Source organism: Hippocampus zosterae, chromosome 1 (genome assembly GCF_025434085.1).
Source record: "Hippocampus zosterae strain Florida chromosome 1, ASM2543408v3, whole genome shotgun sequence".
Classification (NCBI taxonomy): domain Eukaryota; kingdom Metazoa; phylum Chordata; class Actinopteri; order Syngnathiformes; family Syngnathidae; genus Hippocampus; species Hippocampus zosterae.
The window spans coordinates 28,750,435-28,769,622 of NC_067451.1; the positions used below are offsets into that span (position 1 = coordinate 28,750,435).

General features: G+C 45.2%; 2 protein-coding genes across 4 annotated transcripts in view; one reads left to right on the forward strand and one right to left on the reverse strand.

Annotated features, from left to right (window-relative positions):
- Window positions 1-13,580, reverse strand: part of LOC127607091 (BTB/POZ domain-containing protein KCTD16-like) — a 29,785-nt gene extending 16,205 nt beyond the window's left edge. The window contains exons 1-3 of one of the 2 annotated variants that reach the window (XM_052075190.1): window positions 13,196-13,580; window positions 6,811-8,096; window positions 1,452-5,166 (exon numbers count right to left, since the gene is read on the reverse strand). In XM_052075190.1, coding sequence (XP_051931150.1) covers window positions 5,069-5,166; window positions 6,811-7,609 — 897 coding nt within the window. In that variant the 5' untranslated portion in view covers window positions 7,610-8,096; window positions 13,196-13,580 and the 3' untranslated portion in view covers window positions 1,452-5,068. Of the gene's footprint in view, window positions 1-1,451; window positions 5,167-6,810; window positions 8,097-13,195 lie in introns of those variants that run through there. The other variant, XM_052075181.1, reaches the window with a different exon arrangement.
- Window positions 13,581-15,570: 1,990 nt separating this feature from the next.
- nr3c1 (nuclear receptor subfamily 3, group C, member 1 (glucocorticoid receptor)) overlaps window positions 15,571-19,188 on the forward strand; it is a 28,722-nt gene continuing 25,104 nt past the window's right edge. The window contains exons 1-2 of one of the 2 annotated variants that reach the window (XM_052074030.1): window positions 15,571-15,985; window positions 16,647-17,773. In XM_052074030.1, the coding sequence (XP_051929990.1) occupies window positions 16,647-17,773 (1,127 nt within the window). In that variant the 5' untranslated portion in view covers window positions 15,571-15,985. The remainder of the gene's footprint in view (window positions 15,986-16,646; window positions 17,774-19,188) is intronic. The other variant, XM_052074037.1, reaches the window with a different exon arrangement.

Below are 19,188 nucleotides of genomic sequence, written 5' to 3' on the forward strand. Positions count from 1 at the left end.
GTGGGGGCACTGAGGTGGGCCGTCGAACGTAGGGTCAAGGAAGCCCAGAACGGAGTTCAAGTCCCGGCTGGTTGTCCGGCCGGGAGACTGTTTGTACCCCCACCTCTGCGCGCGGAGGTGTTACAGTGGGGGCACACTTCTAAGGTGGCATGCCATCCAGGGGTGAACCGGACCTTGGACCTCGTGTCGCAGCGGTTTTGGTGGCCGGAGCTACGCAAGGATACCCAGGACTATATCAAGGCCTGTTCCACCTGCGCATGCAGTAAGGCGTCCCACCAACCGCCGGCTGGTTTGCTGCAACCGCTGCCTACTCCTTCTCGACCATGGTCCCACATTTCCCTGGATTTTGTCACCGGCCTGCCTCCTTCCCAGGGAAAATCCGTCATACTCACCATAGTTGACCGCTTCTCTAAATCTGCCCATTTTGTGGCGTTGTCCAAACTGCCCTCTGCCCAGGAAACCGCCGACCTCCTAGTGAGACACATCTTCCGTCTTCATGGAATTCCGGTGGACATTGTGTCGGACCGGGGCCCTCAATTCATCTCCAGGGTATGGAAACGTTTCTGCCAGGCCATGGGGGCCACAGCGAGCCTGTCTTCCGGATACCACCCACAGTCCAATGGTCAAACGGAGCGCATGAACCAGGATTTGGAGGCAGCTCTGCGCTGCGTTTGCCTCCATCGCCCCTCCTCGTGGTCGGCCCACCTGCCTTGGGTGGAATACGCCCACAACACCCTCGTCTCATCAGCTACCGGTCTCCTTTCAAGGCGGCGTATGGTTACCAACCTCCTCCGTTTCCTTCCCAGGAGGGTCAGGTGGAACTCCCTTCCATAAAGCTGCATCTACGACGGGCCCATCGCGTATGGAAGGAGACCAGGGCAGCACTGTCACGCACGGCTCTGCGGAACCGGCAGATCGCTGACCGTCGCCGACGCCCAGCACCCAGCTATCAGGTGGGACAGAAGGTGTGGCTGGCGACTAAGGATCTGCGACTCGCCGGTACATCTCGCAAGTTGGGGCCTCGATTCACTGGACCGTTCGAGGTGGAATCGGTCCTCAGCCCCGTCTCCATCAAGCTCCGACTGCCGCCCACCATGAAGGTCCACCCCGTGTTCCATGTTTCCCTGTTGAAGCCGGTGGCCACCAGTCCCCTGGCTCCTCCGCCGACGTCGCCGCCTCCTCCACAAATCGTCGACGGTGAACCAGTGTACACCGTGCGTGACATCTTGGACTCTCGGCGCAGGGGTAGGGGTTTTCAGTATTTGGTTGACTGGGAAGGCTACGGCCCAGAGGATCGGCAGTGGGTCCCCGGCTCCTGGATCTTAGACCCGTCCCTGCTTCAGGCTTTCCATGCAACGCACCCGTCGAAGCCGGGTGGTCCGCCAGGAGGCGTCCGTTGAGGGGGGGGGGGGGGGGGGTACTGTCACATTTCGGTTTTTCGGTCTGGCCAGCAGGTGACAGGAGCGGTCTCCCTAGCACACCTGCTGGCAATCATTAATCAATAGAGACACTATTTAAGGACTCCTACGTTCTACACCTGTTGTGCGAGTATTGTTTATGGCATTGCTTACCTCGTTGCTCATTGACTAGTGGCTTTTGACCTCGTCGTGTTTTCGCGTGTAGTCTCGGTACCAAGTTTGTGTGTAAGTACCATTTTGTTTTGATGATCTGGCTTTTCTTGCGTGTACAAAGTGTTACATAGTTTTTCGTTCGTAGTTTGTGGCTTTACTTTCCTTTTCTTGCTCTTTTGTGCAAGCTCCTTTTGTTAGTCGTTTTTGATTTACCTCCTGGTCCTCATTGTGGACCAGCGCTTTATGTTCTCGCTTAGTTTCGATTCGATTTGGACATTAAATTGTCTTTACATCGGAGACCTTGTTTTTGTCTACGTTTTTTGGATCCCCCTCCCTAACTCGGTTTACCCGAGTTCGTAACATCCGCCATCATCTTTACAGGATGGATGACACTTTAAATCAGGGGTGCTCAAACTTTTTGGATCGAAGATCTACTTTTCGATCAACTAACCTCCCAGGATCTACCCTTACCGGCACGCGCACGCACGCACACACACACACACACACACGCACGCACACACACACACAGACACTATGATGAGAAACAGCCTGAAACTGAGGCATGCGACGCACTTTTGCAGCCTGTTAACTATCACAGCTCACACGTACCGTTTTAAAGTGTACACGAAGCAAACTCTGAATGAGAATAATGACGATAAAAGATCAAGCGCAACAGCTCTGATCACGAGCTGCAATTGCAGACTGCTGAGCGCTAACGACTTCCGGTGACGTCATCACGCGCCACCGTAAATTCAAGATTGACCTGCTTTATTTTATTTTTAAATATTTTTGGGGTGAAAATGAGACTGATAAGATGATTAGGGTGCAGTGTACATTAACACAAAAAATATATTATTAACATGTACAAAGACACACAAATGGTTGTGTGTTTTTCTCTCCTCGACACTCCTCGGATCTACTCGGGACCTGTCTTAGATCTACCGGTAGATCAGGATCTACCTAATGGGCACCCCTGCTTTAAATGGTTTTGACGTCTCTTGATAAACAATCAGCAACTATGGGCTGGATGTGAATGAACCCCCTCGGGCCCCCTGAACCCACTCCCTCTTCCCTTGCATACCTCTGCCCACTATATAAGAAGCTGAACGCTTCATTCGTATCACCTTTTATCCGGTGCAAATGTAATGTGCAGTTAGCTAGCTAGCTAACTATGCCTAGAGCCTGAAAATGCATCTTCCCTTCTGATATTCTGCTGGCATATACTCCAAATACACTTGTGTCAAATGTTTGCGGACAGGGTTCAATAACAAAATGTCAGTGTTGCATTAACACTCCCCAGTAATAAAATAGCATGTGTTGTTTAGGATATAACATTAAAACATTCAAATGAGGTGTAACCTGGATTCTACCACGATTGGTGTCCATTTAAAATGGAAACCATGCCCTTGTGTAATGGCATAAGTTCACTGGTTAGAGTCAAGACAATTTTCTTGATGAGCAATTTTCATGTGAAAATGTTGAAAGAACGTACAGGACATTGTAGCCGACGGCTGTTTTGTATGAGGCGTCTGAAATAGATCTAATAAAAGACATTTGTTTTGAATTTAAATCTTAATCTTGTTGTGTGTTTTATTTAAGGTAGTAAGGCACACATGGGGGTATCCCCCCCACACTGTATAGTATTGGCATGAACTCTCATTAGTGTTAGTCTAAATACGCAATAGTGTCACAATTATTGCACTGTCAACAATACATTTTGTTGCCGTATAGCACACTATTGGTTGTTGAACATATAACACTTTATCAAATGACACTTTGGCACCAGTTAGTGTGGATCCATATAGACACTTTTTTGGTGTTGAAATTAGCACACTCTGTGTAGAATTAACTCTAACAGGTTTGTAGTAGTTTGTAGTAGGTGTGTCAGAGTGCCTCGTCGTCCACCATGAGTGTGCGCGCTTTTCACAATTTACAAGCCTCATTTAAAAGACGTTTTTAATCAATCAATTTGGCAGGGTTTTTAACAACACTCTTCTCTGTGGTTTGTCAAATTTAGGAGATGTACACTTTACGAGTAAGTATTGCAGCACAAGCAATTTTCAATTGGGAGTGCCCGCATGAGGTCAGACGCTGTCCCGCACTTGGAATCAGGTTTCAGAGGTGGAAAGTGGATGCTGAGCACTGTGCTGCAGTATAACTATGACAACGCTGTCCTGACCAGGTCACAGTGTCCTATCGCGCATCACAATGTGTGTTGTCTATCCCAGCCCACCACCAACAAGATGGGATGTTTCATTTCTCCTCTCCCAAGGCTCCATGAATTTAGTAGTCATATACTTAGTTCAATCAGTGTTTTTGCTCCCAGATCCCTCTGCCTTTTTTCTGCCTCGCTTCTCTCTCCCCCTTGGTCAGGCCTCATGCAACTTTTACTTCCTCATCACTTCTGCTCATCCGCTCCAGCCTCCATCTGCTCGCCTTCCTCTTCCCTTCCAGCCCGAGCCTTTAAATTCTCTCTCCAATGTCCCTTTCTTTCCTTCTTAAAATTCATTATTTTCCTCGAGCCACTCTAAAAATTCCCCCGCTTCTCAAAGCTTTACCGGACGGTCCATGTACAATAAGTGGGGTTAACCTGCACCTGGAGATGCTCCTTCATGACTGTCGTGAAGATCAGCTCAGGCTGCATCCTTCAGATGTAGTCTATTGTAACAACATTAGAGAGAAATCTCACTCATGCATTCCCCTGCACTTCCAACCTGAACTGGGTTTTTTTTCTTCCTGAATTCCAAAGGGAAGCATTCAGAATAATGAACAAAGTGATTTTTAATTGGCCATATGGTCGTACTCTTCCCTGCAAATAGGCCACATTTGAAGCTAAATCTGGCTTTTGCTGATGAAGAATTCCAAGAGCTGATATGAAAGAAAGTGGCACCGAGAGTCAGATTTTATTTTTTTGTCTTCTCTGCTGCCTACTCGTGCTATATCATTCATAAGCAGTCAGGCCCAGTAACTAAGCAGTTATGTCTATGCATGGCGCATGTACTTGAAGTGTAGCAGGATTGTGACTTAACCCCTCCCCACCTTATTAGGTCAGAGTGATCTGCTAAGCCCTTTTGCAAGCCCTTTGCTAACCAAAACAACAACACCTAAACATTTCCTCATATTTGTATTTTAGCAAAGAAAATCTGATGCATGCATTGTATCGAAGCAATGAAACATAAAAAAGACAATGTGAAATACACTGGTTGTTATCAAGAGTAATTACTGTGTGTGGCAACAAGCCAAGTGACAACAACCACTGTAGGGTGTGCCTTTAATGGGCGTGGCTAAGTGAGTGACATCCAGAACATGGCCAGCGAGTTATTGTGTGAGCTTCTGGGCGTGCCTTTTAGCTCGTGCTGAAAAATTGCATTCAAATTCAATTAAACAGTAATGTAGTCGAATGCAATTTTCAAATCACAATGGTTGCAATTAGGAAGGGAAAAAACTAATCTTAAACTATAAGAACAAAACATTTATGTATAATACATTTAATATTTTTATTGCATCCATCCATCCATCCACTTTATCCTCACAAGGGTCGCGCAGGGTGCAGGAGACAATCCCAGCAGTCTCCGGGCAGGAGGCGGGGGACACCCTGAACCGGTTGCCAGCCAATCGCAGGGCACACAGAGACGTAGTACAGATTAATTTATTACCTATGTTTGTTTAGCAAAAAATACTTGGGAAGAGGACATTGAAAAAAAAGAATTGTATATTAAATCTCAATCGCAAAATTGGGAGGGCAGAATTGCACTGGATTGTTGTTGAAGCCCTTTGCAAGTACATACTTTTTGTATTTCTAGAGTTCAATAAATGGCTGAAAGTGTATCTGTAAATGTGGCCCTCTTTTTTCTGGCTCTCTTTATTATCTGAGACTTATTCATTTTTCAGCTACTGGGTTGTGCCACAATGCAAAAAAAAAAAGTTCAACCAAGTGACTTCTCTGAACTCAAAAAACTTGCAACTTGGGGCACTCGTAAGTCAAGCTACGGCCCTGTTTGGTTCTTAACTCCAACTAAAATAAATGTATAGGCCACAATTTGTGGAAATATAGTCATAGTAAAAAAATATTTAAATACTGTATAATGAAAACTAGTGGCCTGGTAGTCCAGTGGTTAGCACGTCGGCTTCACAGTGCAGAGGTACCGGGTTCGATTCCAGCTCCGGCCTCCCTGTGTGGAGTTTGCATGTTCTCCCCGGGCCTGCGTGGGTTTTCTCCCGGTGCTCCGGTTTCATCCCACATTCCAAAAACATGCGTGGCAGGCTGATTGGACGCTCTAAATTGTCCCTAGGTGTGAGTGTGGGTGTGGATGGTTGTTCGTCTCTGTGTGCCCTGTGATTGGCTGGCAACTGATTCAGGGTGTCCCCCGCCTACTGCCCGGAGACAGCTGGGATAGGCTCCAGCACCCCCCGCGACCCTAGTGAGGATCACGCGGTTTGGAAAATGGATGGATGGATAATGAAAACTAGTGAAATTTTTTCATCCACTGTTTAAAATATGTTTTATCTGGCCTTGGGATACTGGCTGGAAATCAAACCTGTGCTGTCTGCATGAAAGGCAGTGCCATGCGCCACTATACAGTGTCCTGGAACAGACTGTGTTCGACTTTAGAGATTGTGACCTGCATTTATGGTCCCTTGTTCTCATGTGATGTTGCCCGAATTGCGTTGTGTAATCTCGCTCTCGGTGCAGCCCCAGGCATTATTTCGGCCACTTTTGGGTCATTGATTTTTTCGACTCGGTTAGTGATTTCACCCAAAAAGCTGGGTTGAAATGAAGAAGCCACAAAAAAAAAACGGTTTGATTTGTATCTGTCCAAAACAATTGTTGTTTGGCACAAAATAAACTATTTTTTAGGTTGGTTTGTGCAAAACAACCCAGGAAGTTGGGTCTAATTGACAGGATCGGTCACATTTGTCCTAGATTTTAGATAGCATTTTGTGTTATCTTTGATTCAATTGTTTTTAAAGTGAGGCAGATTAAAAAATACCGAGTTGAGAGAAAACCTGTGGAATGAGCGGTGATTGCAAAATTTGTGCTCGAGCCGATGCGTGTGCGCGTGTGAGTGTGTGCGCCCGTGCAAACGCGCGTGTGCGTGAGTGAGTGAGTGAGTGAGTGAGTGAGTGAGTGAGTGAGTGAGTGAGTGAGTGAGTGAGTGAGTGAGTGAGTGAGTGAGTGAGTGAGTGAGTGAGTGAGTGAGTGAGTGAGTGAGTGTACGAGCGCGCGCCCTCGACTCACGGTAGAAGATGTACTGCGCGTAATTGGACCAGAGCCTGTCGTCCGCGTAATGAGCGACGGTGGAGGCGGTCAGGGAGGAGTTGCAAGCCACGATGTGAAAGCCGCTCTCTGACAGCATGTCAAACGCCCTCTCCGGGTGCTTGAACTTGAGGTAAAACCTGCACGTGTAGCGGTCCGCGGGTCGGTCCGCGTCTCTGTTCTCGTTGAGCGCGTCTCCGAAGACCTCCTTGGCCAAAGCAATCCTGCCGCTGATGAAGATCCTCGGCAACTTTCTACTCTTGGGGTCGGGCTCGCTTTCTTTGCCCCCCGCCGCTCCTCTCAGAGCCACTGTGATGTAGCCGTACCTCCTGTCTAAAGAGTAAAACGGGTGAAATCTGTGCTCGCTGCCCACGGACGCGTCGTCCAAATCACCGTAGTCGTCCGGGAGCAGTTTGGACTCCTCGGACGATAAAAGTTTGGCTAAATCTGGAAGCTGGAAGTATTCCGCCTCCCGTTTCAACCTTCCCCTCTCGGGGAAGTGGTCCGGGAGGACGACTTGCTTGTCCCGCAGGTAATCCAATACGTACCGAAACAAAAAGCCATCTCGGTCAATGAAGTAACGTCCTCGAAAGTCACGGGACAGGTCATTGGAAGAGCCCTTCTTGTTGGAGAACAGCTTCCCGAGTAGGGAATTTGGGAAGGCGGTCAGTGTGACGTGGCGGGTGTAGTATACTTGCCCACCCACGTTCAGCTCGATGACATCCGACGGAGGGCTCTGCGCCGAGCCGGGCTCTTTGGCTGGTTTGCAGCTTTCGCTCATCTCCCTCTCTCCTCTTAATCTTGCCTTGGAATATGAGTGGATAGATGGCGTCGATTTCAGTGCGCGCGATGCAGATGCATGCTGGCAAAGCACTCACCAACCAAAGCCTCGGTCATCACAATCCACGGTGTGTCACCCGTTTAAATCCTTTGAGTCCGTGCGTAAATTTGCCCGTCCTTTTTTTTTTTTCTCAACGCAACCGATCATCATAAGATCATCGCGTTCACGCATCCACTGCGATGACTACAGAGGAGCATCATTTTCACTTTGTAACTTGCCACCATCAATAAAGTAGAGATCCTGTATTTTAAAGCGTCTTCTTTACTCGCGGACCAAGATCTGTGCGTAAAAGGTTCAGTTCCACTCGGGTTGGATGCTGGCAACTGTCCGAAGAGGTGATGGATGCAAGTGGGACTCCGGTGCGCACCCACATCCCTCCAAAGTGCTGAGTGCAACCAGCAGACGGTTTAGGATCGTGTTGAGCAAGCTGTGAACGAGATTGAGAGAGAGAGAGAGAGAGAGAGAGAGAGAGAGAGAGAGAGAGAGAGAGAGAGAGAGAGAGGGCGCGAGAGAGGTCCAATAATGTCTTACATCATCTTAAAGACAAATGACATTTGCATAGCGAAAGACATGACGTGTGTGGGTCAAAAACAACAAATCAATAAACAAATACATCAACTAATGCAGTTTTATCATCCAGCCTTGCACATTTTAATCCTGTTGTGGGTTGTCCCATATTTACATGCAAGGTCACAACCAGAGAGAGAGGCCATGGGAGGGGTCGGTGCTTTGACTTGCGCTCATCATCGACAGCTATGTGGGACCAGATGCAGCCGGGGTCTAGCTGCTGTAATCAAACATCTGACTAACACATTTGAAATTAAGTCAACCCTGACACTCTCTTTGTCACCCGATCACTCAATTGGAAAATCCATCGGATTGGCATCATCGAGTCAAAATTAGTCTTGGTTTCAGACCCAATACATTTCTTCATTTTCTGCACATTCACATGGCTCTAATTCAGGGAGGGGATTTATGTCGTGGGGGAACAATTTTTCATCACTACTACTGGGGAGGCCACCAAGGACCACACGTACTTCCTAACCAAGTAGATGACAAAAATGCGATTTGAAATATGGACAAAACACGTACAATTTATATATTAAATGTTTGTTAATACCTTTCAATATTACGAAATCTCCAACCCACCCAGCCGGCCATTGTCTGATCCACTTCTCCTCAAAAGGATCACGGTGTTTGCTGACACCTATCCCAGCTGTCTTCGGGCAGTAGGCGGGGGACACCCCGAACTGGTTGCCGGCCACACATAGACGAACAACCATCCATGCTCACACTCGCACTTAGGGACAATTTAGAGTGTTCCATTAGCCTGCCGCGTATGTTTTTGGAATGTGGGAGGAAACTGCAGGACCCGGAGAAAACCCACGCAGGCACGGGGAGAACACGCAAACTCCACACAGGAAGGCCGCATCGAACCCTGCACCTGCAGACAGCAAAACGATGCAAAAAAAAAAAAGAAAAAAAAGAATATACAACTTTGTACGTATACGACAAGAGGTGCAATAAATTACCGGTCTCCATTCAGAACACAACATCATGGTGGTTCCTAACAGGCTAAAAACAGGTGCAGTGTTCAATGTACATTATTCTTCGCTAACTTTTTAAACAATATAATTGGGATGAATGAGGCGGGCTTTATTATTTGTGGGAGGGTCAGATAATTGAAAAGATGGGAGACCAAACCCAGAAAACACATGAGCTGTAAAGTTCACAATAGGAGCCCGTGGGCACTTGGGCATTCATTTCAGTCAACAGCAGGGTGCAGTGCTGCATAAAATGTCACCTTCCTTTGGATTGCTGAAAATGGTTGGATTATTCTGCTGAATTCTTGTAACTTCAGACATGAACACAATACAAATTTAAATAACCTTTAGACTAGTGCAGCGCATAGAACACATTGCAAAGAAAATATCTGAATTGTTTTCTGTATTAAAGTCCATTGGGGTTCTTCCCATCAGATGAATTGGTTTACAAAAAGAAAAAAATGACAGAAGTCACATTATTCTAGATTTTGATGGCAGATTTACTCAGGGGAAGGAATGGGGGCCGTGTTATTGCTTGGGGCTTTCTCTCATAGAATTTGCCATATTGCCATCAATATATTTCACAAAGAAGCAAGACTTGTCTGTGGCGGGGGAAAGAAGTGAGACAGGGCAAAATTAAAGATACTGCATTTTAGGTTTGGCACTTCATTTTAAGTACGCACAAAAAATGCTGTGCTGTTTGCCTAACCCACTCGCTGGATTTTGAGCAAATTGGGTTCCTCTCACCCAAGGTTGGGCTAATTATTTGGACCCAGCAGATTGTGTTGAAGATTAGATTTTGGGCACGCACCATTTTTGACAGGTTTACTGAAGTTGAAGTACATTTAATGTGACATCCTGAGAATATGCCGGTTGCAGCTGGATGGCTCAGTGGGCAACTTTGCTCTTTGGACACTGGGACTGGAGGTCAAATCCCAGTCAGAGCGAATGGTCCACCCACAGAAAATGAGTGAGTTGTGTCAGGAAGGGCATCCGGTGGAACAACTATGCCAAACATATTGTGCAAGTGAGTTACTGATGCGACCCCTGAGAGAAAAGGTGCTTCTTCCTTTTCGAAAATGTTGTTCATAAAATGTCATCATCCCAGAGCTGCGTTAGCTGTTTCACCCACTTTGGTTACTTTTGACTCAGCAGTTTGAAGCGTGAGATAAACACGTCGACTCAATTCATGCTGGTCTTCCACCAAATGACTTTCACAGTCTTAGACCAAAAGTTGAAAGTCATAAGAATGTTTTGGTGGAGTAACAACCCGCTCCCATCTTCTCAATCGTTGCGTATAAAGTGCTAATCTTGGCTGTTTTAGGTCAGTCTTTTCCTAATCTTGGCATCACAACAACATCCATCCATCCATGCATTTTCTATATTATCTTCACAAGGGTCGCCGGCATGCTGGAGCCTATGCCTGTCGTCGGGCAGTAGGTGGGGACACCCCAAAGTGGTCGCCAGCCAATTGCAGGGCACACAGAGACTTCGAGACAATTTCGAGTGTTCCATTGACCTGCCATGCATGTTTTTGGAATGTGGGAGGAAACCCACGCAGGCATGGGAAGAACATGCAAACTCCTCACAGGAATCGACCCGTGAATCTCTGCACTGAGGCGGATGTGCTAACCAGTTGAGCACCGTGCCGCCTCCACAACCACAAGTCTTTCAGCGCTGACGTGACCCAACCAACAACCAATTGATGAGCTTTAAGAAAACCGAAAACAGGAAACCTTATTAGGATGATGAGAAAAAAATTGTATTGTGGTCGAATAAATGCCAAAAGAATCTAGATGTAGTCGTGTAAATAGGGTCCCTGCGAAATTCACACTATTTATCAAGTCTCAGTCTGAGACTGGGCTGTGACTAAAAACTCTATAACTGGTCTTCAAATGTGAGCAGGTTTTTTCCAAACCTTCTCGATGTCTCCTGATGTACGATCTCCATGTTTATGTTTATGGGAACAATTATGCACATGCAACTCCCAGCCTAAAAAGTAATCAACTGCTTGTTTTTCTGCTTCGTTTGCTTGTGTGGAGTCACATTGTTGCTAAGCAGAGGCTTTTATTGCCACAGTGCTGATGATAGCGAAGCACCCTTGACTCCTGGTTTTGAGGAGGCAGCGGTCACGCTTTGCCCTGTTAATTCCAAGTACCGGTACATTGTGCTGGAGAAGGGTTGCTAAGCAGCCACAGGGGACTGAGTGGGATTCAAACAGCCGAGATTTAGAGCTACACGAGCATGTATTTTTCTGTGGTATGAGGTTTTGATGCTTGTGCTCGAATGTCGCTGCAATGTATTTAGTAGGCAAGGATGTCAGTTTTGTTTTCATCGTGGGCTAGACATCAAAGTAATGTTTCCTCTTAGAGCGCTGGTTATAATCGTGAAACAACAAGTATAATCGCTAGGGGTATAACCAAATATCACAATTCGGTCCAAACCTCGGTTTTGAGTTTCACACTCTGTACTGTAAGAGAACAATATGCCATTAAAATAGATTTACTCAACTTTATTTATAGAGCATTTTAACTACAACTGCACCTGTAACAAAGCGCAGAACATAAAATCCAGCTTGATTCCCTCTTCATGGCATCGTTCAATATACTGTATTGTGAAAAATTCTTAGTAAATGAGACCTAAGTCTCCGCTGACCACTAAGATGGTGTCGGGGTGATGAAATAGTCATCCATCTTGAAGTTTGAATGTAAATAAACAACTGCAGTTTGCTTCCAGAAGGGAGTTCATCCATTGGTGAGTATCACACATACAGCGAGAATGATTTAAATCTCCTGTCCCATTGAGCACTCTGCCATTTCTTTTGTCCCTCTCCAGTCCTCCTTCGGGATGCATTTCTCGGTGAGTGAACGCCGTTAGGCCCCATGTTGGCGCAAAGTGGCTTGAGGTTGTCCCATCATAGACAAAAAAGAATATCCATACTAAAACATTAAAATAATGTCAACGGTTAAGTCCAACATCCAAATTAGTCAAGAATGTAACATATAAATAAAGGAGAAAGTTAACAGAGCTCCTAATGCTCCTAATGGGAATTCTCACACGTCATAGCCGTGACAGTGTACATCCCCCCGTCGGCTAATAGTGATGCAGCGTGTGATGCCCTGATGACTGTCGTGAGCAGGCTGCAAACACAGTCCCCCAACGCCCTGCTGATCATCTCTGGGGACTTCAACCATGTCTCTCTGTCGTCCTCCCTTTCAACCTTCAAGCAGTATGTAACCTGTCCCACTAGAGACAATAATATTTTGGACTTGTTTTATGCAGACCACAACTTGGACAGAAAGAGACTGGAGCGACTGGTCAGGAAGGCCAGTTCTGTCCTGGGTTGCTCCCTTGACACTCTGGAGGAGGTGGGCAACAGAAGGATGCTAACTAAGCTAAAAGCTATGATGGCCAGTCCCTCCCACCCCCTCCAGCCCGCCCTGACAGCACTTGGTAGCTCCTTCAGCCAGAGACTGTTACACCCGCGCTGCAAGAAGGAGAGATACCGACGCTCGTTCCTACCGACTGCTGTCAGGCTGATGAATAAAAAATAACAATCATAATAATAATAATAATAATTAAATGATGTGAAGGAAAATTGTAAATAGTACTGCGATTTATCCATTTTGTGTTTATATTGCACTTAATTGAACGTTGTTTGTTGGGGTTTTTTTTTCTTCTTTCTTCTTTCTACCTACATTCTTGCTGCTGGAGGCTGTAAATTTCCCCATTGTGGGACAAATAAAGGATATCTTATCTTATCTTATCTTATCTTATCTTATCTTATAATGGGCCGCCGATTCATAATAAACAGGGATAATCTTCGCTAAAACATATGTCACAGCTAAAACACTGTAAAAACTTTTTTAACTTCAACACCCTGTTTTCGCTGGTTCAATTAGAAACTACACATGACTCCGCCGTGTTTGATGTGTTTAACTGGGCTGTCACTCAACGCATTTCACACTGTTTCCTCATTTACCTGCTGATGACGCAGCATCCGCAGCAACTGGGTGTTCAGTATCTTGCCCCAAGACACTTTGACGACGTCGCAATGGCCAGGGCATTGCAGCCCCAACCTCTGGATTCCTTCCTTTTCCATTCTGGATTGTACTTTTCTCTTCCCATTTCTCTAATCCAAATTTGGTGACATGCAAGGACTCCATTCTTCAGACATTCATTGGCTCTGAAGAAATTCAATCTTATTAGATTAGAAATGATGCTTCAATTTGTCAAATGTATTTATATACTTTTTGAACCTCTGAAAATGGAGAATTGCTCCATAAATTGAGAGCAATTTCCTAAATGGTAGATTCCATAATTTTGAAACTTCATAATATAAAGATGAAAGTATACACTTCAATCAGATCTCGATTGTTTTATTGCTAATCCACAGCGGTGGTTATGTTTACTGTAATGGCAAAATCATCAAAGGTTACAAATGTATCAGTTCGTGGAAAGGCCATCATCTACGTTTCTGTTGATTTATGGATGTGGGTGCCGGTACCAAGGGAATGCCTTGGCCTTCAGGGGTCCACTGAGGGCCGACCCATTGGAGCCGCCCAGGGGCGTGGTATGTAAATGAAGAATGACAAGAGGAGTGTTTTTTCTGATATATTACTTGTAATTTGCATACACAATCAATAAAAAGCCGGCAGAGGCTGCAAAGGTCGGGTGTCAGTTGAGAAGCGCACACAGATTGGCTTCATAGAAAACTGTGCCTCCTGCCGGGCAGTGAAAGTCGATCTGTTCCTGCGTCGAGCCTCTGTTCAACTGTCGGAGCGAACATCTCCGACACATAATAAAAGCATAGTTCTCAACATCTAGCCTTTCACACGGAGAGTGCTCAACTAGTGAGGTTTTTCCTTCACTATTAACTACTGTCCTTCTAGTATGTCAAAGTTGCTCTACAAGTGTTCAGAAATGTCATACAGTAGATGGAACTAGTAGAAGACAGTAGGGGAGAAACGTTATTGTAAGATTGTAGCTCTACTAGGGTGTCCTAGTTAATCTACTTGTGTGCTGAATTGTTTTACTAACGATAACAAAGAGTGTACAAATTCATGGACCTTAAACTGGACATTAACAATATTGAATAAATGCTCAAACTTCATCAGTAATACTGTACTTGACCTTTTAGTATGCTCAGTAGGATAATTTTGGGATACTCGTCGGACAACTGCATGTTACTAAACACTGCGATGTCACTAGTAGTACTTGTAGTAGTGATGTGTCGTTCGCGAACGAGCCGGCTCCGAGAACCGGCTCCCACCTCATTGGGGAGCCGGAAGGGGAGGGTTACACACGCACGCACGCACGCACATACCCACACACGCGCTGCAGTTTAGAGAAGGGGGAGGGGTTAAAGAAGAGACACGCACAGCAGCACACTGAACTGCACGCGAACAAGACAGACGAGAAGACGAGAGAGCTAGTTAGTGAAAAAAAACAACACGGTGGAAAGTGGAAAGGTGAGAAAATGGATAGGAAACGCAGTGAAATATGGACTCATTTCAATTTAATTGATAGTTCAAAGGCAGCGTGTAGACTGTGCAAGGTTAAAATATCCCTTAGATCAGGCTCCACAAATAACCTTCACAGGCACATCAGAAATATCCACCCGTCACTACAATTTGAAGAGAAAAGACAAGCAAGGGAACCAGCTATTAATGAAGGTGCTAGTGTGTCTGCAACTGTTGCTGCTGCTGCAATGTCACAACTGCCTAGATGTACAACCCAGAGCTCTATGAGCCACTTTATGCAAAAAGCTATAGAACCAGAAAAACAGAACACAATTGATGAGGAACTGGGTAAAATGATTGCAAGGCATTTTCATCCATTTTGTGTTGGTTGTGTGTTGTCGCAACATCTGTCCCCTCAGAGAGAATCTTCTCCAAAACAGGGCAAATATTAACAGAGAGGAGAAAGAGGATCAACCCCTCAAAGCTGAGGGGTTGGTTTTCATGCCAATCTTCGCTAAAGACAAGCTAAAACCTTTACCTGGATGCTGCTTTTTTTCTTTTTGTTTTACAAATTTTAATTTATCATTTGTTGCGTGGTATTCAAAGCTTACTTATGTTGTTGCACACTTTTGCCTCAATAGTATGTGTGTATGTATTCGTGCTACCAATATGGAGAAACGTAATTCAAAGACAAAGAGCGTACTCGAACACATTAAAAAGGATATGAAGGGAAAACTGCTTTCCATAAAAAGCAGTAAAAGATGGAATGGTGCGCAACCGAAACGAATTTTTAAAATTGGAAATGAAATATGTATTGATATTGTAAAAAGTATTTGTGTTTAAGTTTTTTAAATGGGAATCTTAAATCGATTACTGTCGTTTAGTTTGTTGAGACGCAGCTAATATGTAGATGTACTGTAGTTACCAGTAAGTGCCGGCAAAAGTCGCTGCAGGTTGCAAAGAGCTCAGCTACGGATTCGCTTACTTGGTTCTCCATTTTGTATGTTTTGCTTGAACGTTAGCCTGTACAGTACTTCCCTAACGGCTAGCTGGGGAGCCCTGTAGACCAACTTGTTTACTTGCAGTTCACTAACGACCAGTGGGCCTTCATAAAGAATCGAGAGACGTAGACGAAACTAACTCTCACTCGGCTTTGTTTCCTCTTTTCATCGACACATGTACGAGGAGACGACGCCAGAGGAATTCACAAGTACCAAGTCTGTAGTGGCGTATTGTGGTCAGCCACTTTGATCCATAACAATGTTGACTGACGACCAGTGGGCTCCCGTCAACCGGAAGTCACTTCAAGGGTAAATGCAAAGTTTTTCTCGAGGTTTGGCTCGATGCGTTTATTGGCTAAACACAGCCACGGAGGCGAACGCTAAACACGCTGCTATTTGAGCGAGATTATTTGTAGCGTCATTTGAGACGTGTTGACACGCCATTCACATTGCTAGTTTAGCACGGCAACAACTACCGATATGGCTTCACGCTTCATTTTCTTAATATGAACCTTTATTTATGTTGCCGGAGTAGTTTTAGTTGTAGTATGTGGCCGTTTGGTAGGGCTAGCAAGCTAAAGCGTGCGGGTGGTAATTCCCGTTGTTGTTTTTTTTTGGGGGGGGGGGGTAATCCATGTATGTGTGTGTGTGTGTGTGTGTGTGTATATATATATATATATATATATATATATATATATAAGGAATACAAAGTGCTTTTAATAAATAAGGAAGAACAAACCCATCCCACGCGCCTGCTGCCTTTGACTACCACATTCCCTTACTTAAATCACACTAGCCCGTGTAAAACAGTGTACAAAGATGCTTAAAAGGGAACGGAATGGTTGACAATAGAGTGGAATGAGGAAGACAAGGTCAAATTGACTGTAGATACTGTCCAACCTGCAACTTGTCTGATCACACTCTCAATCTCTCTCTCTCTCTCCCTCTCTCTCTCTCTCTGTACAAAAAGATGGACAACGGTGAAGTAAACATAACATTGAGCAGAGATGATTGTACAAGTAAACTGGTCTACATCCAAAATCCAGAGGGGAGCAGCCCATTGATAGTGGCCCCTCACAGTGCAAGCAGCTCTACGACCTCGGTTATTCTCCCATCCAGCCAATTAATGCAGCCTGGACAGTCTAACGGACTCAATAGCAGTCCTGCGCCAGTGGAAGTCACGTCTTCCTCCATCACTGCCACCGTTAGCACGCTGCAGGAAGAGCCACAACATAAGAGTCTCACCAAAGATCAGAAGCTGCTCTCATCTAGCCACCTTAACTTCGAGGAGAAGTTGATGCAGTCAGGAGGCAGAACAGTGCACCGAACCCCATCTTCCATGGATTCCCTTATCGGAGGATCAGATCCTAGCTTTTTCACCATGAAAACTGAGGATTTCTCTTTGGATAAAGTAGGTCATGATCCTACTGACCTTGATCATGCTTTTGATCACATTGGCAAAGACATTGACATGAACCAGAAGTTATTCAGTGATAACACTCTGGATCTTCTCAGTGACTTTGAGCTCACCGGCTCCCCGTCGGATTTTTATGTCGGGGATGATGCCTTCTTGTCCACCTTAGCAGATGATGCTCTGCTTGTGGACGTCACCCCTGAGAAGGAAATTAAGCCTGTTGCCTCTGAAAGCGGTGCCAGCAGTGGCCCCCTTGCTTTCAATGGCAACAACAACATTATCAGTCCTGATCAGTCCAGCTCAAGCGTATCCACAACCTTAACACCGCCCACCACAATGGTGAAGAAAGAAAAAGATGGCGACTTCATTCAGCTCTGCACTCAAGGTGTGATTAAACAAGAGAAGATGTCTTTTTGCCAGATAAGCAGCACCACACCCCCTGACCTGCCCACATCTAGACCCATCTCCATCTGTGGGGTGAGCACCTCTGGAGGTCAGAGCTTCCACTTTGGACTCGATTCGCAGCCGCTGAAGGATCAGAAGTCTGTCACCTGCCAGTATGTTCCTGTTGCCACCGTTGGTGCACCCTGGAACAGAGGCCTGACTCCCGGGCCAGCCTCAGGCTTGAATAAACCCTCTGAGGCTGTCACAGCCATCCCTACCTACAACACCGGCTTTGCCAGGTAAGACAAGTTAACAGTGGTAAACTGAGTCGAGAGGGATTTTTATTGTAATATGTATGCAGCTATGGTTGTTTTTTTTATTTGCTTTATAAAGTTGAGTTGACCAGCTCGCTGCACTGCCATTTTCTATTTAGTTTTTTGGGACTTAATTTGCACTGCAGACAGATCAATATTAGTTTTTCATGTCAGACATGGCAGCAGTGAGAACTATGTCTAGATGGTAAACTTCACACACACATCTTTGCTCCTAATAGTTACGGTCATTTTTCGTGAGCATCATGTAGTTCATTGATTGTATAGTTGTAGAATAGCTTGAGTGGCGAGATACAGGACATAAAGCCTTCAATACACTTTGATATGTTACGAAATCTTTCTTTGTTGGCATTGCATGCGATTATGGTTGAAATTCAATTTATCTACAGTGAATTATGAGCACGAGTTTGTGGTATGAACCCAAACTGGCCTTTTTATATTGTCTGTTCACTACAGTCAGCTTTCAACGAGCGTTGCCGACTTGACCCATGTTGGAAGATCAGTCGTCAAAGTTAGAAACGTCATGTTTGCAAAGAGTAAGATGTTGATGTGTTTCAGGAAAATGCAAATCGTGCAACCATTCTGCTGTCATCCCTCGGAAAGTTAATGTTGAGAGTTCTGGTAGTTTAAGTTTTCATTTTCATTGTGTTTAATGATATACAGAGGTAGGTAGACTAGCCCCAAAAATCTTAAAAGTATTATTATTTAAGAGCAATAATCATAAATTAAAAGTGAAAAACAGTTTGCATTGAAATTAATCTTAAAAGTGCTTTTTTTCAGGAAGCTTACAGACATAAAAATCTAACTAGTTACAAGACACATCTGAAATATGACATTTTTACTTCATAAAAAAACATGTATGCATAGGGTATATATTTTCAATTGAGGTGGAGAATGCAGTAATACGGGGATAGACGGGACATCATGCATTGATGTACGGAGAAAGTGGAAGGTGGGCACAAGAAGCATAAAAAAACAAAACAACCCCCCCACCCCCACCACCACATTCACGAAGGCTCATCAACATCAGATCCCACAGGAGGGTCATCAGCTGAGTGTGTCCTCAAACCTTTCAAGGATCTCTAAGAATTTAAAACTCAAATCAATTCTGCTGCCTTGGCCACTATATCAGCTAGAGACGACAAATCCCCCCTCCCTGCGTTATGCTACAGATTAGACGGGGGGTCATTAGTCTTCTCAGGGCCAGTGTGACCTACAGATCCCCCATACAGATCACGCATCTCAGAAGTGATGGTGGACACACTTGAATACGCGTGATCCTCCACCCCTGGGTCCGACCACTATTTTTGGCCATCACAGGATGACTTTGCGGCTGCTCACAGTTCCTCATCCTGATCTATCTAATCTTGATCGTCTGAGGG